At 38.9% G+C, this 20,621-nt stretch overlaps 4 protein-coding genes across 4 annotated transcripts; 1 reads left to right on the top strand and 3 right to left on the bottom strand.

The window, feature by feature from the left end:
- Nucleotides 1-957, top strand: si:ch211-231m23.4 (free fatty acid receptor 3). The gene has a single exon (XM_057339699.1). It carries the CDS (start codon nt 1-3, stop codon nt 955-957), a length of 957 nt encoding a protein of 318 aa, XP_057195682.1.
- Nucleotides 958-2,879: 1,922 nt separating this feature from the next.
- Nucleotides 2,880-6,253, bottom strand: lim2.5 (lens intrinsic membrane protein 2.5). The gene is made up of 4 exons (XM_057339163.1): nt 5,527-6,253; nt 5,070-5,219; nt 4,248-4,382; nt 2,880-3,956 (listed from the first exon to the last, which is right to left on the bottom strand). Exons 1-4 carry the CDS (start codon nt 5,699-5,701, stop codon nt 3,895-3,897), a joined length of 522 nt encoding a protein of 173 aa, XP_057195146.1. The 5' UTR covers nt 5,702-6,253; the 3' UTR covers nt 2,880-3,894.
- A 243-nt stretch (nt 6,254-6,496) lies between these two features.
- On the bottom strand, nt 6,497-14,462 carry vsig10l (V-set and immunoglobulin domain containing 10 like). Its single transcript, XM_057340139.1, has 12 exons — nt 14,240-14,462; nt 13,148-13,477; nt 12,727-12,999; nt 12,223-12,489; nt 10,996-11,241; nt 10,257-10,535; nt 10,061-10,153; nt 9,797-9,985; nt 9,441-9,542; nt 8,130-8,179; nt 7,985-8,050; nt 6,497-7,899 (listed from the first exon to the last, which is right to left on the bottom strand). The coding sequence occupies exons 1-12, from the start codon at nt 14,283-14,285 to the stop codon at nt 7,837-7,839; spliced, it is 2,004 nt and encodes a 667-aa protein (XP_057196122.1). The 5' UTR covers nt 14,286-14,462; the 3' UTR covers nt 6,497-7,836.
- Nucleotides 14,463-15,492: 1,030 nt separating this feature from the next.
- Nucleotides 15,493-20,115, bottom strand: etfb (electron transfer flavoprotein subunit beta). Its single transcript, XM_057340004.1, has 7 exons — nt 20,000-20,115; nt 18,286-18,444; nt 17,919-18,077; nt 17,773-17,835; nt 17,260-17,418; nt 16,388-16,589; nt 15,493-16,274 (listed from the first exon to the last, which is right to left on the bottom strand). Exons 1-6 carry the CDS (start codon nt 20,051-20,053, stop codon nt 16,419-16,421), a joined length of 765 nt encoding a protein of 254 aa, XP_057195987.1. The 5' UTR covers nt 20,054-20,115; the 3' UTR covers nt 15,493-16,274; nt 16,388-16,418.
- Nucleotides 20,116-20,621: the final 506 nt, after the last annotated feature.

The following is a 20,621-nucleotide window of genomic DNA, read 5'->3' as shown; positions in this document are numbered from 1 at the left end:
ATGGTAAACCAGTGGGTAATTCTGTCCGTCTACGTTTTTTCGTTTCTGATCGGACTACCAGCCAATCTTCTGGCCATGTGCACGTTCTTTAAGAAACTGGGAGACAAACCCAGTCCGAATGACGTGCTGCTCTTCAACCTGACCGTTTCTGATCTCCTCTTCCTCATCTTCCTGCCCTTCAAGATGTACGAGGCCGCCGTGGGCATGAAGTGGTACCTACCGCAGACCTTGTGTTCCATTTCTTCCTATGTATTTTTTACTACGATTTACACCAGCTCCCTGTTACTCATGGCCATCGGCGTGAACCGTTATTTAGGCCTGGCCTTTCCTTTCAAATACAGACAGAGACGCAGGCCGATGTACGCCACGGCCGGCAGCGTTCTCATCTGGCTCATCTCTGCCTCTCACTGCAGCATCGTATTTATCACTGTCCACATGCAAGAGACCAATGGCACCGCGAACGGCACCGCTCCAAAAACCGTCTGCTACGAGGACTTCACAGAAAAGCAGAAAAGGATTTTGTTGTCGGTGCGCCTTGAGTTTTTCGTGGTTCTGTACATGGTGCCGCTCTTGGTTTGTGTTTTCTGTTACATCAACTGTATCTACATTCTGTACACCAGACCTCACATAACCAAAGAGAAGAAGCAGAGAGCCATTGGCATGGCGTTGTGCACGCTGAGTATTTTTCTTCTGTGTTTTTTACCGTATAACACCTCTCATCTGGTGGGGTACAGCAGCAACAAAAGTCCGGAGTGGAGATACTACACGCTCTTGCTCAGCACCCTCAACACATGTCTGGATCCCATCGTCTTCTACTTCTCCTCCTCAACGTTCCGCGATACAACCAGAATGTCTTTTTTGAAGGTGATGCGCTTTAGACAATGGAAAGCCAAAGACACAACGGCTGAGATGAGCCACGTTACAAATTGTTATCCAAAAAACTCTGGCACTTCTTAAAGGAGCATTTTATCAATATTACACGATAAACCAGTGGTTCCCAAACTTTTTGAAGGCAAGGCACCCGTTTGTAGTGTTCACCCCAACCCTGATTGAACTAAATGTACATGCGTACATACATACTATATAAAATGAAATCCAGATGAGCAAACAACAAATGAAGTATAAAACAGCTGCATGAATTTATTACAAATGCATTACAGCGGACGTTATATGAGGTGAAACAAATCATTTCAATTAACCAGCTGTCAATTACAACTCCATGACACGCGTAAACAAATCTTATAGACTGATATGAACCATTTGCTGTATGTGGGAATCATTGGATCAAAAGACATTAGAATAAAGATTGATACTTAATTCTTTAAATATTAATAAACAACTCGCATTACATTTTTCTTTAGGTTCTTATTTGCTTTGTTCAAACTTGACCTTACGACCTAAAAAGGAAACTAAAATACCCGTGCGTGATGGAACTGTGTTATGGGTATTTTAATGCTTTTGGGAGCACAGTCTCTTGATACAGGGGTAGACTGTGGATCTGACAGGCGCATTTTGTTTTTCACGTAAATTGAAAACCGCAACAGCACACTGACGGCGCAGTCTGGCGGTTTCACATTAGCACTTTTGGTGCGCACCCGGGTTCGATTAACGTCATCGGTTCGTTTGGGTGATGTGAACTGTCTTCTGAACCCGGGCGCACACCCGCGAACTGTACCCGAGTCCGCAGAGGTCTGGGTGCGGTTCACGTGAACTCCAGTACGCTTTGCTGCTGATATGAACGCAATCGTACCAAATCGAGGAAGTGAACCGCTATTAATGACGTATTATTTGGTAAATATCTGTGATTGTGTGTGTGTTTCACTCGTTTTTCTGACGAGCTCCAAGCAGGAGCTATAAGTCTCATTTCTGTTCGCCTTCAGCAATCTTAAGAGCAGTGGTTCTCAAACTGGGGGCCGTGGCCCCCTGGGGGACCCCAAGATGGATCCAGGGGGGCCACAGATTTTGTGGCATTTTATGAAATATAGAAATTTATCATAGATTTTATGCAATCAAACATCAGAAAAATGACACCACCAACCAAACGAATTGAGGTTCCAGCATTGTATAACTGAATGTTTTTGGTTGAATTAAAATTCTAAGTTTAAGATTATACGTCTTTATATGGGGGGCCGCAAAGCGATGCACTTAACACAAAGGGGGCCTTACAACGGAAAAGTTTGAGAACCACTGCTTAAGAGCATGTGCAGTAACGTTACATTCATACACGGCACCCACTTTGGGAACCACTGTGCTAAACATTGGTGTAAAAATGTTTGTACGTACATTGTAAGTAGAACGTTTGACGGTTTTATAACTTGATGAGAAGGTTCCTTGAACATATTCGTCTTAGTTGTCATTCATCACAATGTTATGACGTGACTTTATGGCAAGTCATGTGGTTTGTTTAAATAGTGTTTTCAATAGTACATTTTATTATACAATTTAAAATATTCATCCATTTTTAAAGAATCAATAACTTAAATTTGCATTTCAAATTTTGTTCTTGAATGGTACAACATAGCAAATAATTGCTTCTCATAAACAATGAGCTCAAATAACCTCTCTCGTCTCTTGAGAAACCTCAATCTTAAATCTCAGTTTTATATTTTGAAAACTATTGCAAGTCCTCAAGCCCAGACTGGGCTTAGGTTGGCCAGGGTTTTAAAGTCCGCTATTAAAATTCACATAATTTATTTCATCTGGAAAAATGACATTTAGTTTATCCACCAGATGCTTTTCTCCAAAACAACTTAAAAACGCGGTAGCATTTAACATGTTGCCTTGTAAAAATGTTTACTATATAGTAGTTATAGCTTAAAGAAGTAAATATGCATCCAGCTGATGTATCTCGAACAATAAACACACAGAATGACAGGTGAATAATCGGAACATTTATTTGAGATGTTGTGTCTGTACGTGAAACATCATTGAGTTTTGGATTATGGAATATAATTACATCTCAGATGTAAGGGTGAATAAAGATTGAAGAAACGTTGCAAACTTCTTGTGTCAATTACTTTCACTTTTTAAACAGGATTAGATTGGCGGTCTCATTTTCAGGCCTGGTTTCACAGACAAGATCTAAGGGCAATTTATTCCCAGATTAAAATTCATGTATTTGTGCTTTCTTACCTGAGGATCATAAAATAGTGCCATTGTTTTGTTTCAAGATGCCCACCAGTAATGGGCAATTCCGCGAAAATGTCAACCTTAAAACCTGGTAAAAACCAAGTTTTTACCAGCAGTTTTTACTACAGATTTTAACATTTGGTGGTTCAAATACCCATGTGAGATCTCTCTTCAAATTTGTAAAGCATTTGTTTTATTTTTAGTGCATGACTTTTCATAGTCAGGTAAGTGCCATTTTCAGGATTGTCACATCCATAACGCTACATATTCCTCATAAATGGACACATGAAAATGAATATAAAGTAACTAACTATTTTATGTTCTATAAAGAGGCAGCCCTTCTCCATTCATTGGGTATTATTGCTTCAGGGGCGTGCGTTTTATTTTATAGAAATCCTACAAAGTTTATCGTCCTTTTTTTTGTCACATCCATAACGTGTGTTTATTTCCCTTTTTTAAATATATATTTTTTTCATAGATTGATTTTTTGATGCTTAGACTCTATCACAAGGGTTCAGTAAAATATAAACAGATGGTTCAATATAATCGTAACAAATTCATTCTCTGAGCATTTTTATGTCACGTCCATAACGCAAAATGTCACGTCCATAACGCTGGAATTGCCAAAATGTTTTATTTCAAGTCACATTAATAGAATGATAGAACTGTCCTAATTAAGACCTACTCCTGGTTTAATCTAAACCCAGTTTGTGAAACCAAGCCATGCACACCTTAATATACAATCTATGTTTGCTTCGATTGGCTCTAGCGAGGTCCGGCCACTCTTCTGCATTCATGCATCCTGTAGGCACACATGTAGAATATACCTGCAAAAAACAAAACACGTTTGTTTCATGTCAATGTCAATTTGATTTATATAGCACTATTAAACACAACCATGGGTTGATCAATGTGCTGCACAATAAAAACAGTTCAAATAAGACAACACAAAATAATTACTCAAAGAAAACAATACAATAAAAGTAGTCAATGATAAAACGCTAGATCAAAAAGGTAAGTTTTCAACATGGATTTAAAAACAGATATTGAAGAAAGAGACAACATTCACGAGATAACAGCTCTCGGGCGTTCTGTGTTTGTATCCGATCTTTACTGACCTGCGAAAAATGTCATGAGCAAAGCCACCCAGCCCAGTATGTACGACCAGGAGAAACGCCAATCGCCGAAGCGCTTTCCGAGGAAGTTGACGGTCACCCCCGTGTAGATTGCCATAGCGAGAAGAACAAAGAGCGCTGGAAGAGAAATCATCGAGATTAAAAATATATATAACGCTTTGGTCTATTTTTATTTATCCTACATACAGAGTTATGTTTATGATTTCATATCTTGATCATATAAAACATATGGATTATTTAAGATGACTGGGTTTACGACAGAAATGACTGTAAATGAGTTTTTGTGAAAACAAACACATCTAGTCATTTTAACACATTCTTCGATTACAAATGTCAGTTTAATATAATTTCAGTTTAAGGAAGGCCAGTTTGATTTAATGAAAATGTTTAAGGCAGCTTTTAAACTACATTATTATGGAACATCTCGGAGAGAGGTGTAAAGTCTAACTTGCTTTAAATTCAACTTAATACTCATATTTTATTCATATGCAAGAGTTCTTGTGTGATCTTTCGTGTCTGTAACACTAATAAGCACTACACTAAGCTAGACGTCATAGTGTTCACACCATCACTGAAGGTGTGAGGTTATGTCGATGCTTCTGGATAAAGAAGAAGCAGACAACCACATTTGCCATCAGATTTAAAATAAACATGAACACTTTTTTTTTTAGATCTGCATAAACCTGCCGTGTTAGAGACAGAACATGCTCAAGGTTTGTTTTCTGATTCCTGTAAAGCGCGACTACGAGACGTTATTGGGCAACATGTGTATGCAAACAAATGACCTAAAGAGAAATGACTTACTGGAAACAAAAAACATGATTCCTGCAGCAAAGGAACGGTTGAATCTCTCAAAGGCGGAGAAGTAAGCGAAGGAGAGAATTCCTGCAATGATTCCAGCAAAGCACGACATGGCAGACAGGATCATGAAGGCCCGGGTGGCGTTCCAGTAAGCTGGAATCACACAGAAAGAGTGAAGAACACCTTCCGTCCCTCTGTCAAATGATTCATAAAATCATCATCCAGTAATCACAAACCGCTGAAAAATGGACGTTTCTTCATCAGGAACCCTTAACCCTTATAAAACTCTAGCTTATTATTTAAGACCACACTTTTATTTTTAATATTCCTTTTTTACATACTGTATGATTCAACTTCCTCTTCTGACATTATATCCGAGTTAAACCGGTTAGGAAATTGCATCACTTTAAACCTTTCTGAGAAGTCATATTTGTGTAACCACAGACACAAAGTCGCTCACCGATACTGTCGGTCTGTGTGTAGCATTTGCCGGACATGCAGTATCTCCACAGGCCCTGATGAGCGAAGCTGCCCGACAGCCTGTACTGCATCCAGTAGTCCGTCGCCGTGGAGACCACCAGCAGGATGTTGCCCACGATGGCACAGAACAAACCCCCTCCCATGAAACTGTACATCCTGAGGAAAACTGTGGCGACTTAACACACACCGGGTAAACGTATTAGATACATTTAAGTGAACAATTGCTCAACTACACACAGAAATCTCTTTTAAATCTCGTAAATGTATTTATTCACCCTCATGTCATTTCATACCTGCATGCGTTTCTTTCTTCTTCAGAACACAAAAGAAGATATTTTGAAGAATGTGGATAACCAAACAACACTGAACCCCATTGACTTCCATTGTATGAACACAAAACCACTAAGACATTTCTCAAAATATCTTCTTTTGTGTTGCACAGAAAAAAGAGTCACATACAGGTTTACATGCATGATAGTGAATAAATGATGACAGATTTTTTTTAGGTGAACTATGCCTTTAAATGCGCTCTCTGCCATTTAATGGCATTTACTTGACTAATATTAATGGAAAGCTCAGTGTTATGAATTACAGATTGAAACTCACTGTTATCACCACAAAAAAGCAATGCAACATCAAAGTTTTACAAGGAAAAACAGCATTAACACTACTAAGTGATTGTAATCTTGATGTCTTTCATTTTCCATAAACACAAACAACATTCAGTGAAAACACACAATATATAAACAGAAGTGTACTTGTTACATGTAAAATACAACATAATGACCCCCAAAAAAACTACCAAGAAAGTGATTCTGGACCTAATAGCTTCCAAAATATTATGTTTTAAAACAAATCCAAAATGGGTTTACACTTTAGGTTTTATAATCAGTCTCAAAATAACATCTCTTTATAAAGACAAAAAGTCAAGTTATTACAGAGGGAAATAACGAATACAAAGACATTCTTTAAAAAATCTTTAAAAACTTAAAATGTTATGCTGATAATACAATTTCTAACAAAAAAATGACCATGAAAAGAACTGCAGACATAGATGTTTGGATCCTGGACATAAAACTACACTTCAACAAGTTTTGAAGAAACACAACTTTTTTTACAAATTCAAAAGGTCAGTCTATCTTTTGATGGCCGTGCACCTTCATCCTGAAAGCCATCGCACTTGAATCAGTCGGTGACTTCTCGGCTGAAGATGTCAGGATGATTCTTACCTGGGGTCTTCAGGAAAATAAACCTGCTTAAGCGTGGACCTTCCCGGAGGGAAAGAGCGAGAGAGAGAAAGTGAGAGTCCGCCGCGAGCGTAACGTCAAAGAGGACCTGCTAGGCCAAATTCCAAAAAGTTATCCTCTCTGCTTTTCTGTCGATGGTGGCAAAATCTATTAAAACAGAACAAATGCGCTTGTGGGCGCCCGAGGCGCGTGACGGTTGCGCGCTCAGGGTTCGGATGGGGAAGGGTGGATAAAAGAAGACCATCGAGTCTTTTTGTTGTTGTATTGGTCATTCTGGAACTGTGGATGTGCAGAGGCTGCATTACTGCTGCTGTCAATACAACATGCTGAAGCGCGCACTTTCATTCAGCACAAGGTGAGCGCCTGAGCGGGTCACATTTGGATTCACTGCGGACGCGGCTACACACCGTGACCGAATACACACACGTTAGTGGTCGTGAACACACAACAGATGATTTTCTACAGCATGAAGTTGACTCGTTTTGACCTGACATAGCCTACAGGCGACGGTATTAGGTTTTAGTAGGAACAATTAAAATGGTAGTCAAAGTGCCCTTTCCTAAATTCTTCAAAATATCTCATTTTGTGTTCAATTATGTTCCAACTATGGTAGTCAATCATGTCAGACACTGAGATCTCTTCCGGGGAAAAAAGATCAATCATCAAACATGTTTAATCAATAAATGTGATCAAATATCACTGATATACACTGGGGGGAAAAAACTACTGATCATTTTCTGACAGTTCTCATAAAATCACATCGATCATTATTAGGCCTATAAGCTTACTGATGTAAATCAAGGTAGGAGAAAGTTTTCAACGCTGATGTATATGATGAAAGCTTGTTTTCAAGTTGCATAAAGCATCAAACTTTCATAAAAATATGACCCGATTGTGATTTTCCTCTATCGGGCAGCATTTACGTTGTGAAAAGACACATTTCTTGACGCTGTGAACTCACCGGCTCACAGCTGTAAAATCAGTCCATCAGTGAATTTACTGGGTACATTATGTCCATAAATGATGATGATGATGATGATGAATCACACAGTGGTGGCTCTTCTCACATGAGTGTTCACGTAAGGCAAAGCGGTCCAGCGTTCAGGCTGAACACAAGAAAAACACAAGAAAGAGTCAGCGATGAGCCACATTGATACGGTTTTGAGATCAAATGGAGTCGAGAGAAGGTACCGGTTGGAGTCTGTACTCAGGAGGAGGACAATGATGAGGATCATTCACAGCAGACTGACAGATCACCTACAGAAAAGAGAAAAGAACGTTGTGGAAAAATAAAGAACCAGCCGAGGAATCTGAAACCGGTCTTTATATAGCCTACTGTACGTACCTTCTCCACTGCTCTTGATATGGGATATCTGGGGTTTCTGTCTGTTGAGGAAGAGGATCATTGTACAGAATTAGTGCTCTACATGACCAATAATTATTACACTGACTGATCAGAATGGAGAATACGGTAGTACCAGCCAAGGTTATTTTAGTTTACTCAAATTAAACTTTGAAAACGTTCATGTTTGTTGAAATCAAATCAAATATTGACCTAAAAATACAGGAAAAACTTAACTCAAGGAAAATGTGAAACGTTGCCTCAAAAATAAACTGAAGAAAGCAGTAAAATTATAATAATAAACAAAAAATAAAATAAACATAAATGAATCGTATATAGCAACATTAAAAATAAACCAATAAATCAAAATCTAAAAATAAAAGCTCATTTAAAATATGAATAAAACTCAAATCAAAACTATAATAACTAGCAAGTACTACAACAGCAGTTTCATGCATCTTTTATTATATATATTATTTATCATTGTATGTTTTTTTGCTTAAATGTTCTTGGTGACATACAGCTCAGGAAAGTGACCACTCCAAAATTATTTTTAGTTTCCTGAATTTATTACTTACAGATACAGCATGCGTTAAAGTGTTAAAGTGAATGATCACGCAAAAATGAAAATTCTGTCATCATTTACATGCCCTCTTGTCATTTCAAACCTGTATGACTTTCTTTCTTCCGCAGAACACAAAAGTAGATATTTTGAAAAATGTTCTTGACTGGACCCCATTCACTTGCATTGGTTTTGTGTCCATATAGAAGTGAACGGGGTCCAGTGCTGTTCGGCTTACTTTTTTAAACTTACTTTTGTGTTCAGCGGAAGAAAGAAAGTCATACAGGTTTGTAAAAGATGACAGAATTTTCATTTTTGGGTCACTTTAAGCTAAAACGATCATGTCATTCTGTGAACTACCGACAACATTTTTCGCAAATTAGAAAGAAAAATGTTTTTTTTTACATTTAATTGCAGAACATAAAACCATATTGCTGTATTAAATCAATATGGTTGATAAATTTACATTTACATTTAGTCATTTAGCAGACGCTTTTATCCAAAGCGACTTACAGATGAGGGAAACAATGGAAGCAATTGGAACAACATAAGCAATTGGAACAACATAAGGACAACAAAAAGCATAAGTGCAATAAAAGAAAATTGGTCTCATACAGCCTATCACAGTATACAGAGCTAAGGTGTTTTTTTTTTGAAAGAGTAGAAAAGAGAGAAGTCAGAACCGATTGCTCTATCATATCTATATAAAGACTAAAAAGAGAACAGAAGGGAGCAAAACTCACCACATTTTCCACAGTAGATGAAAGCCAAGACAAAGAGAAGCAGAATGATGCTGCACGGAACAGCAGAGATCCCAGCAATGACTGCCCTTCTGAGACCAGCATCTTACACAAACATCATAAACATGCGTTACATACATGCATAAAGACTTTTCAGTGTATAACGATTGAGGTTTCAGTCTGTTTTGTGTATGCAAAGCTACAGTATGGATATTTAAAGCCTCCTAAACATATATATTTATTTGATTAAACTACCACCCACTTGTCTTGTACAGTAAAAACATCAACACTGAATTTCATTCTGAAACCTCATATGGTTTGTTTTGTCTACTTTAAAACAGATGTAGAAGCAATGGAACCTGGTTGAACCCGATGCTCCTCGGATCGTTCTCCTGTGGTTCCTCCCGCTTGAGGGACGATCCTGAAGAAATAAGAAGATTTTGGCTCGAGTCCGGAGATGTTGGTGGTCCTGGTGAAGCCCGGCATCATCTGGATGGTGCGAAATTGGGAGCCAGTGAGGTCTGGGCCTTTCATCTGGATGTCAAAGCCTGTAGATGCAAAAGCATCGTTTTCAAATCTATCAGTTGTGTATTATCATAAATAAGTAACCCGTGTTTATATACCTGTAACGATCGATGTAGGAGGCACATCCCAATTCAAAGTTACTTCTGTTCGATTGTCACTCAGGACAATACTAGAATCTGAGATCTGAGGGCCTGAATAAACAAACAAAAGGGAGAAATGAAGAAACACGTCATCTGTTTTTAAACCCAACTCATATTAAGCTTGCTCGTGTAAGCAGAATTTTCTCTTTCAGACCGAGCAGTGTGACGTTCGAGGTTTCGCTGCCGAGAGGATTGATGGCTGTGCAGGTGTAGACGTCCAGGTCTGTAGAACTGACATTAAAATCAAGGATGAAGAGTTGAGACGTGTTCGTACTGATCTGATATTTGCGTGCATCTTCCAGTCCGTGCCCATCTTTGAACCAGTGTACGACGGCTTCGGGCGACGCCTCGGTAGTGCAGTGGACCGCAACGGTCGTCTGCTCATCCTGGCTGATGGTGGTGAAAATAACAGGTAGGAAATCTACAGGACCACCTGCACATAAACAGTTTCATGACATCGATCCGTCCTCTATCGCCATCTCTGTTGGAAATGTAAAACTGCAGGATGCCTTACGTACTCTTCTGTACATGCGTTAAAGGTCCAATGTGCAATTTTATGAAAGATCTATTGACGGAAATGCAATATAATATACATGACTATGTGTTCAGAGGTGTATAAAGACCTTACATAATGAAGCGTTATGTTTTTATTACATTAGAATGAGCTAGTTCTATCACACACCACCAGTCCCCTTACAAGGAATTCACCATGTTGTTTCTACAGTGGCCCTAAACGGACAAACTTCTCTACAGAGCACGTAAAATCATTTCCCACAGTTCAAAGCTTACGCTTGTAAACGACAGATTAACTAATATTTAACAAATTACAAATTGCATGGATACCAAGCTGAATGAGTAAGAGAATTAGTAATATCTCATGAAGTATTACTTACGGGGAATGATGCTGCACTGTGTCTGAATGAGAGGATGGTCTGCTTTACAAATGATTTCCTCTCCATTTAAACTCGGAATGTCATTTGGAGTTATACTGAAGTTTCCCTCCCCGCTGTCATTGACGCTCAAGTCTGGGAAAGACAAACGTGCTTCTGGGACGCCCCCTGGCCACACACAGAGGAACTGCAGGCCCAGGTTTTCATTCGTGGCCTGAACGGAGCACAATGGCTCACCGCTGGGAATTTCTGTCACAATGAAACATGAGTCAGTCATTGGAAATAAACGCAGAAACAAAAAGTCCCTTGTTGTTCTGAACAGTCACTGTTTGTAAATATGACTTGGATATGCTTAAAAATGTCCAAATGGGCTTTATAAAAAAACTGCAGATATGACACATGTAAATGAGGTTGATTAGAGATTTTTTTGCACAGAAACACACATCATCAATAGGGATGTAACAATATATTGTGATACAAACAAATATGATATGTGTTGTAGTTTGTCACATACAGTACAAAGTATAATATAAATAGAAATGCTTTTTTACAAAACTCTATAGTAAGTATATATACACAGAAAGATATATTTTCAGCAAGAAATCCAAAAAGAAATCTTTTTTCTGCAAATTTTTATTTAGAAAATGAAGATAAAGTATGGGAGCTTCCTAGAGCCATAGCAATTTTACGATAATGAAATGTTTAATCCTGTTGGTTGTTTTTTGTGCTTTAACCGCTTTAAGAAGTTATTTTCTAGTGTAGCTTTCTTAATACCTTTCTTTATTTCGATTTGGTTTGGATTTACATACAGACCCTAAATGTAACAAAACATTGAACGGAAAAGATGCTCTGTATTTTTCAGACCTCAAATACAGCAAAGAAAACAAGTTCATAGTCACTTTCAAGCAATACAACAGTCCTATTTCTACACGTATTTAGGAAAAGTTCAACAATTATATTTTATGTGGCAACCTGGATTTGTATCACAGTTTTCATGCGTCTTGTCATGCTGTCGGTCTTTCACATTGCTGTTGGATGACTTTGCGTCACTCCTGAGGTTTGATTTTGTTGAAACTCACCCTGCACACTAGACTGGAATGACCACAACACATCTAGAAATGCTGATTAAATAAAAACCTGGAATGGCCTCGTCATTATATTAGTCATCACAAATATTTACACGCACATCCTAACACGCATTTCTTAAATCTAGACGTTAGATTTGCGTACCATAGACATGTATGGTGATGTTTCTCTTCATCTGTGCATCGGTCTTCGGGTTGATCAGCACGCAGGTGTATACGCCACTTTGGCTTGTTGTAACGTCTGTGAGATTGACGGTCCCTCCTGATGATGCTGGAATGGAGCGGCCGCTGAACATCCACGTGACAGAGGGGGCCGGCAGACCCTCGGCAGCACAGGACAGGAACAGAGAATCTCCAGAAACAAAGACTGCTTTTGTGGGACTGACCATGAGAACCGGCATATCTGGTCCATCTAAGGGCAGCCGGAGGAGAAAGGGGTTATTGTTGGGCGAAAATAAAAGCCTTTGGATGGCATACCGGCTAAAGTCACAGGAATCGAGTGATTTAAGCAAAAACCTAAAAAAATCCATATAATTGTATGCGGAAGTGTTCTGGGTGGTGTTGTTGATGTAATAACCTCCCCAGTCTTTCGATGTACATTCATGCACCATGTATTATTGAACTAAATGTTACTAAACGTAATACATACACAGAACTGTAATATTTCTGTAATGTGTCCCAGAGCTGAACGGGTTTGTAAGGACGACAGCGTATCGTCCCGTGTCGTTTCTGCTGGGCTGGTTTATCGTGAGGTTTTTTCCATTGATGGAATAATGAGGTCCATTGTCCAGCCGGACTCCATTAAAGAACCACCGCACCTCTCTGGCGTCACCTTGCATTGTGCTGTAATGAAACGCGAACACACGTGCACCTTCAACGGCCTCAACCGGAACAGTGTGCAGGGACACGTTCTTGATGATATCTGTTGAAAAACGTTTTGAATCTTCAAGCTCAAGTAATGAAACTATACACAGCACTCTTCCAGGGACCATAAAACTAGAATAATGACACAATCTTTAGGAAACAAAAGGGCCAAAAAATCATTACATGACTTGGTTCTCCATACTCACCATAGACCAAGAGATCAAATGTGGCGCTAACTCTCGTCTCTCCTATTTTAGTCATTTCTACAGTGTATGTTCCATTATAACGAAGTGACACGTTTCGGAACGTGAGAGATCCGTTCTGGTCCACGTGCAAAACGCTGGAGTGATCCGAAGCAACATCTGGAGACGTGTAGTCACTAACGGTCCATATTACAACAGGAACACCTTCCATAAACCACGTGACCACCGGCTGAGATGCTCCACTGTGAGATACAGCGAGGGTCACATCGCTGCCAACCAGAGCATCAACAGACACGGGCCGCGTCGGGGAGATGCTCAGATCGCACACATAACCTATAACAAGAGGAAAAAAGGCAATCATACCAGCCTGTCTCTTTAGGCGATACTCCGTAATGGGATGTATTACATTACTGCAAATCATCAATGGCAAATTGAAAACCTAATTATAGGAAAGAAAAATAGCTTTCGAGACCCTAAGCATCAGTTATGAATGAATAAAGTCATTTCCATTAATCACGAATCTTGTTGTGCAAACATGTTCCGTCTTCTTATGCATTTGTCTTCGTAAGTGTTTGAAAATTCAGTATACTATGTAAGCAGATATATTAGCATGTAACATCTCAGCATCCGTCAGGACAGAATGATTAGTACAGAATTTGGCCTGAGGTGACATCATTTTTCTGTTCTTCTCACTTTATACAACATCACACTAAATCACAATTTAAACAATTATACGTTTAAGTTACCATTGGCTGATACTTATTTGGAAAAAAGTGTATAACAAGTGTTTTAAGTTACAGTATGTTGCAATAACATTCTTGTCATTGGAAATTCTGACACTTTTGATAGCTATTAATATTATATTACCACTTTATTATCATATTTGACAGCAGACCTTGTGAATTACACACACACACAAAATGCGGTTGTTCTTTAAATTGTTATTAACTATAATAACATCATCTAGCTTCTGGAGCACATTGGGATTTTTAAAGGAATGCTTCAAAAACTATGGCTTTTTTATTTTTGCATTACTGAAGACAAACAAAATGATAACGACTATACAACCTTGAGCAGTAATAGGTTTTACCTCACCTGTAACACAGAAAAGAAGAACAATCAGATCAAAAAGCGTCTGCATATCGACAAAGCCAAAGGAAATAGAGTTCTCCAAGCTTTGATAGTCACTGCTTTACTTTACATGATGATTTAGGTGAAGTCATGTTACTCCATTGCATCTCAACAGATGAGAATTCCTTGAGCGCAGTTTGTTGAGAAATGTTTGCAGACTCCTCCCCCAGCTGCACAGGTGCGTCTCACCTGCGCAAAACCTTCCAACCAGAAACATTAACAAATCAACGCCAGCTTATATAAAAAAGTAGTTAAAATGACTATTTTAAGTGACTCTTTTTCGCTGTATGCTGTTCATTTTTTAGGTTTCTCAGCGTTTAATTCGGGTGTAAATTATCATCCAATCCGCTGCCGCGTCCTCGATGTGATCTCTGTTACTTTTCTAATCAGGATCGAATAATCGCAGACGGGTTTGACAACTGAAAAAAAAAAAAATGAATAAAAAACTTACGGGGATCGTTGTTGCCGATTGTCATTCGTAAACTGAGTACCAATCAATTGAATAAACATAAAAACGAAGACTTGGATTCGTCTTTGTGGAAGTCACGCGCCCCCTTGTGGATGGCTCTTGTATTTTAGAAAGCAATGTTAATTCGCCTTTTCTTTTTTTCCCCAAGTCGAATGACCTTGATTTCATATAATCAAATCATTTCTAAAAATATAGTGTAAAAGACGTTTAGTCTGTGTCAGGAAAAAGAAAGGTGTTTTCTTGGCAAAAAGTGGGCAATTTAGCGCAATTTATTGATAACTGTTTCTAGCCAAACCTACATCTAATGCATTAGCTTGATCAATTTCATTAGTTTGCTTGGGTTATCTGCAGTGCACGCTCAAATTTGTACAGGATTCAAATGAATACAACTTCATTTAGCCCCACTGGTCTGTTTTTGTAACTATTTACAATGCACCATTTGCAGCAAAGTTGAAATTGCAAACATCGATACAATGAATGTTCAAAATGACACATATGGAGATACCAGATATCTTCACAACATTCTCTGTGTGAGAGTTAACCCAAAAAATCTTCCACCATTTACTCACCCACCCTCATGTCTTCTGTTGAACATAAAATTTATTTTAAAGAATGATGATAACCAAACAACATTGATCCCCATTGACTTCAATTGTATGAACACATAAACCCACTGAGACATGTCTCAAAACATCTTTTTTTTTTGTTATACAAGTTTTCAAGCACATGAATGAGGTGAGAAATTAAATTTTTGGGTGAACTATTTATACTGTGTGGGGAGGTCAACCTAGAGCGGCTTGTTCCATTTGGGGGACAATGTGCAGAATTCTACAAAATAAATGCCATTAACCTGATATAAGTACTACTAACAAAAAATAGATATCTCCAAAACTCTCCCTCAAAAATATCAGCAAAATCAAAATGGCTTATAGCACCAAGTTCTGCTTTCAAAGCGAAACAAGTCAGAAAAAAATGACATACATATGAAAAAGACGACATGTTTTATTGTCATTGAATGATACTGTACAATCAGAACTCATCCAGAGGCGCTTGTGGTTTTTGATCAGACCTGATGCTGAGAGACACTGTCCGGTCAAAAATCATGCTCAACTTTAAACTACAACAACCCGAAGACAGACATTAGACCGTGTGAATCATTCATGCTGCAATGAGTTTATAACACAACGAATGACACGTCCCTTCAGGTCGAGTGAGGATGATGTAAGCAAATCCAATGATATCTACACAACGTGAACGTGATGGCTGATCAGTGCATTCAAAAAGATTCTGTCCGACCATATTAATGACTCCTACAATATAAACTGCACAGAAAAACTGGTGACCCCTCTGTGGGGCGGATAGACTTTTAAAGGAGCAGCGTCTCTCAGCATCCACAAAAACAGACAGCGGTTAAAAACCCAAAAGAGAGCAGACATGGTGAACTACGTCGGGCTGGATTTGTGATGGGGCCGTCGCCAAGTTTACTGGCCTCAAAGTCTGAGATAAGTTCCATCACCAGTGACAAAAGACCTGCAGATGTCATAGAGAAAAAAAAGACTGTAAGAAAATCCTGTAACTGCAGAAAAGAATGAAAACAATGGGCCTTAACAGGGGGTCACTTATGAGTAAATCTATATTCTCACCTTCCGCTCTGCTCTTCTGCATCTGCCACCTCTATATTTTTCCTGCTTCTCTCAGTTTGCCAACCAGATCATCCACAGTCTCCACTTTCACTCCAGCTTGTCTCTGTGGAGGTTCCTCCACATTAAGCACCTCCAGCCGTGAGCTCACGTCCACTCCCAGGTCTCCGGGCTTCACAGTAGTGATCTTCTTTTTCTTAGCTTTCTGTAGAAGCATAAGAGGACAACTAATCCTATAACCATGCAATTCCATTTTATAACAAGTCATTAAAATCATATTTAATAAATCCACAAATTCTCCAATATTATCATTAACACCACAGTATGAGACTGGGCGTCATCTAAATAAAGAACAATGTAGGAAACAACATCTCAAACTTTTCCCTCTCCACAGTCATCTTTGGCTGATGCTTTAATCCAAAACTATTCAATCTATGCGTTATTTTTTATGAGAATATGAATTTCATAGAGATCGAATCCATGACCTATAGGATCGGACACATGTACCTGGCCCGAAGTTAACTTCCGGTCTGAGTTAGTTGATCGGTCTAGCTAATTGCTAATAACATAACTGTTTATATTTCATTTAATTTATAAGAATATTCATTTATTTGAATATTTCATTGTATAATAAATGCATTAAATAAACAATTTGTTGAATTTTACCGTATATCAATTTTTTAAATATACAGTTTGTTGAATGGGTCGTGTAACTGTCGCATTTAGCTAAGTGACGATTCTTCTACTGGTAACCCAAAATAATACTGGCTAGACATACTTTTAACTTGCTAGCTAATGTAATATACTTGTTATTTCTATTTCTTGTTATCAGACACGATCTGCAGGGATTCTGTTCTTTGTAGATATCACCGTACCATGATGTTGGGCAGTGTGGCGTATCTGGGCGTGTTGAGACGGAGGTCAGCGGTTAACACCGCCGGCATTTTGATCTTTATGGTCTCCAGACCACCGTCGATTTCTCTCACCACCTTCAGCTTCTCTCCATCCATGGTCACCTCGGAGGCAAACGTTCCCTGGAAAATGAATGAATATTATAAAATGGACAGTTCTGATTCTTAATCCTGATTTATTTATTTATGTTGAATAGCAATGTTCTGTTACAGCACTTTTTTTTAAGCAGTATACATGCATGTCAACAGGAAGACATTTAATGTTTAAACTATGAGCAAAAAAATGAAGTTATAAAATACTATGTTCGGCCATTAAGGGTGTGCTGTATTGTTAACACAGTCATGGCCGATGGGGCTGTCTGGGGTTTTCAATAAAAATTGAAATCTGATTACTTAAACGATATTAAATCTTAGCAAATTGCAGGAATAGTAACGATAATGCTCGAAGCAGCGATGAAAACAAAAAAAAAAACTGACCTGGGGCCAGTCCAACAGAGCCGCTGTCATCTGCCCTGTTTGATTGCAGTCATCATCTATGGCCTAAAAAACATTACCTTTCCGGTTAAATTATGATGAACATTCAGTCCTGTCCTATATTAATACAGTTCGTATGATTTAGTTACCTGTTTACCCAAAATAATCAGATTGGCTTCCTCTTTCTTAGCCAGCGCAGCCAGAATCTTGGAGACTTGCAGAGGGCCGAGTGCTTCATAATCTTTCCCAGAAACTTCCACGTGGATGCCACGGTCAGCCCCCATGGCCAGAGCGGTCCGGATCGTCTCCTGCAATATAAACCCTACTGTAATACTCTTATTACTGATAAGCTGTAGATCAATCTCCTTTCCCTACAAAGAAAATAATGAACCAGCAGCCGATTCCATACGACAACTACAAACAAAGACACGACTGTGATAGGACGCATCAGGACACTGTGGCACAGCAAAACTGTGTTGATAAGTTTACGCTGTGTACACTGAATGCTTTTCCAACCTGAGCTTGCTGAGGACCACAGCTGACAGCCACGACCTCTTTGAAAAGCTTCTTCTCCTTGAGTTTAACCGCCTCTTCCACTGCGATCTCACAGAAGGGATTCATGGAATGCTTGACGCCATCTGTGACCACTCCAGTGTGGTCCGGCTTGACTCGGATCTTTAGTAGAAACAGAAATGAAGGAACGACATAGCTAGATCAAGATGACTTTACAATGCAGAACTGGCAGATGATAACAGCCGGTCTCTAAATGAAACTAAGGTTAAACCTTAAGCCAAGGGTAGCATGGAGGACACAGACGGAGTCAGATCCAATAGAAGCGGTGTCAGCACACAGTCCCCTAGCAACCTTAGCAATACTCCTGGATCAATATTTCTATGCAAAGGTATCACAGCTGAGGTCAAAACAAAGCATAAACCATGTCAATGTCCAGCACATAAGTCTGTTTCAATCTGCTTTGAAAAGCAGACCGTCATGATGATATTGGGCAATGTATTGATGACAAGCCAATTCAATAAAACCCGTCAATCAAAAAGTTACATCAACGTGTCGGTGAGTGTGTCAATCTGTATTCATCTAACATGTCCCTTCAGTTCATCCTGTCTGTTTGATATTTAAATAGATGTATATATAATGTTCAACAAGGGTGCATGAAGTATATAATAATAAAACATGTTGTCTTTCAAGTTGTTCATTCTCTCCCTTGCATACTTCAGCTTTAATCCTCCTAGTAACATGGCCTGGTAAACTATCAGTGCTGTTTAGCATGTTGACAAAATGTTAAATGCTCTCCTACTTGTAAGTCGCTTTTGCATCTGCCAAATTAATAAATGAAATCTAAATGCAATGTCAAAATTTCAATATGCATTTTCATTTCAGTCCAAGCTTTTGAGGTGGACTGTGGGATCGACAGTGACGCAAAATTGGCAATGACAAGGGGCTGATTTCTTCTGCTGTAGTGAAAATGCACGGTATAACTCTTACATTCCAGAAATCTGCACTTTTGTGACAAATACATAAATTTGTTTTGAATGTTTGATCTAATATAATCAACAGCGTTTGCATGCACCAGCCTGTGAACCACTGTACTAGCGCATGGCGTGATATTTTACTCTTAGTTTGTCTGGTTTATTGTGTTATTGTAATGTTTATAAAATTCAAACATACCCTCTAAAATTGAGACAGATAAGGTGAAACCTCAAAAACAGCAAATCAATCAATAAAATGTACAGGTTAGATAATAAATAAAGATTTAAAGAGGTATGCACTTGCTGTTTTATTTGTAAAGTTCTATTTAAAGTAGTTTTAGGAGTAGCAGGGTACCTCAACTAACCACATGATTCATGTTTACTGAAGTACAGCTACCTAAGATAAGTTACTTGTTTACAGAAGTAACGAGTTCAGACGAGGTCAACAGTACTGAATGTGAAAACAGCTCATTTTTGAACTAAAAAAAGAAATTCAAAAGATCATAATGCGAAGAGTTTTGTCTTGTTATAAATAAAATCGTGGACGAGAAGAAACACATGTCCATGTAAGTTAACTTACAAGACTGACCTTGATCTAAAGCCCCAGTTCACACCTAACATTACCTCATTCAATAGCACAGCTGGGCTAAAGTCAGCTCACATCGACATCACGAACAGTCTGGAGACCACGTATTTTCAAACAAACAAAAGCATTTGCAAGGGTTTATTGGAATATCTCTGTGTACCTTGACAGCATAGTCAATGACCCGTTTAACTCCGACCAGAACTCGAGCGCTCATCGTGTTCGTTCAGGCGTCTGGTGGACTACCGCGGGACCGAATGAGCTTCAGGACGAGGATCAGACCGGAGCCTTACTGGTGTGACACTCGTTGGGGCGGGCTATTGAGCGCACGCCCATTCCTTGAACCAATGGAATTAGTCAGATAAGCGAGCGGCCAATCAAGTGCCGAGCTGCGGCCAATCAAATGCCAGGCTGTGTCCAATGTGTTCCTACGAGTGCGCTTACAACAGCGCTCTGACTAAAATCAACGCTAAATAAAGCTGAAAGTCGTTCCTCTGATAAGTAGGTTAAAGGTCGTGTAAATTTTGTAACTAGAAGCGGAACGCATCATGCGACAAATACATCGAGCGCTTTCATTTGGACACAGAAAACAATCGGTTTTAACTAAACGAACAAATGTAATATGTGTTCTCGTTCATCTTCCATTTGACAATGTGTAATGTTGATGCGGATGATCTAAAACTTTTTCGTTGCAAGGCCTTTTGTGTAGAGTGCATTATTGCTTTGCGGCCCACTAAATAAAGACTTATATTCTTAAATTTAGAATTTTAATTCAACCAAAAACA

Source organism: Triplophysa rosa, linkage group LG8 (assembly GCF_024868665.1).
Source record: "Triplophysa rosa linkage group LG8, Trosa_1v2, whole genome shotgun sequence".
In the NCBI taxonomy this organism is placed as follows: domain Eukaryota; kingdom Metazoa; phylum Chordata; class Actinopteri; order Cypriniformes; family Nemacheilidae; genus Triplophysa; species Triplophysa rosa.
This window is presented reverse-complemented; position numbering and strand designations above follow the sequence as displayed.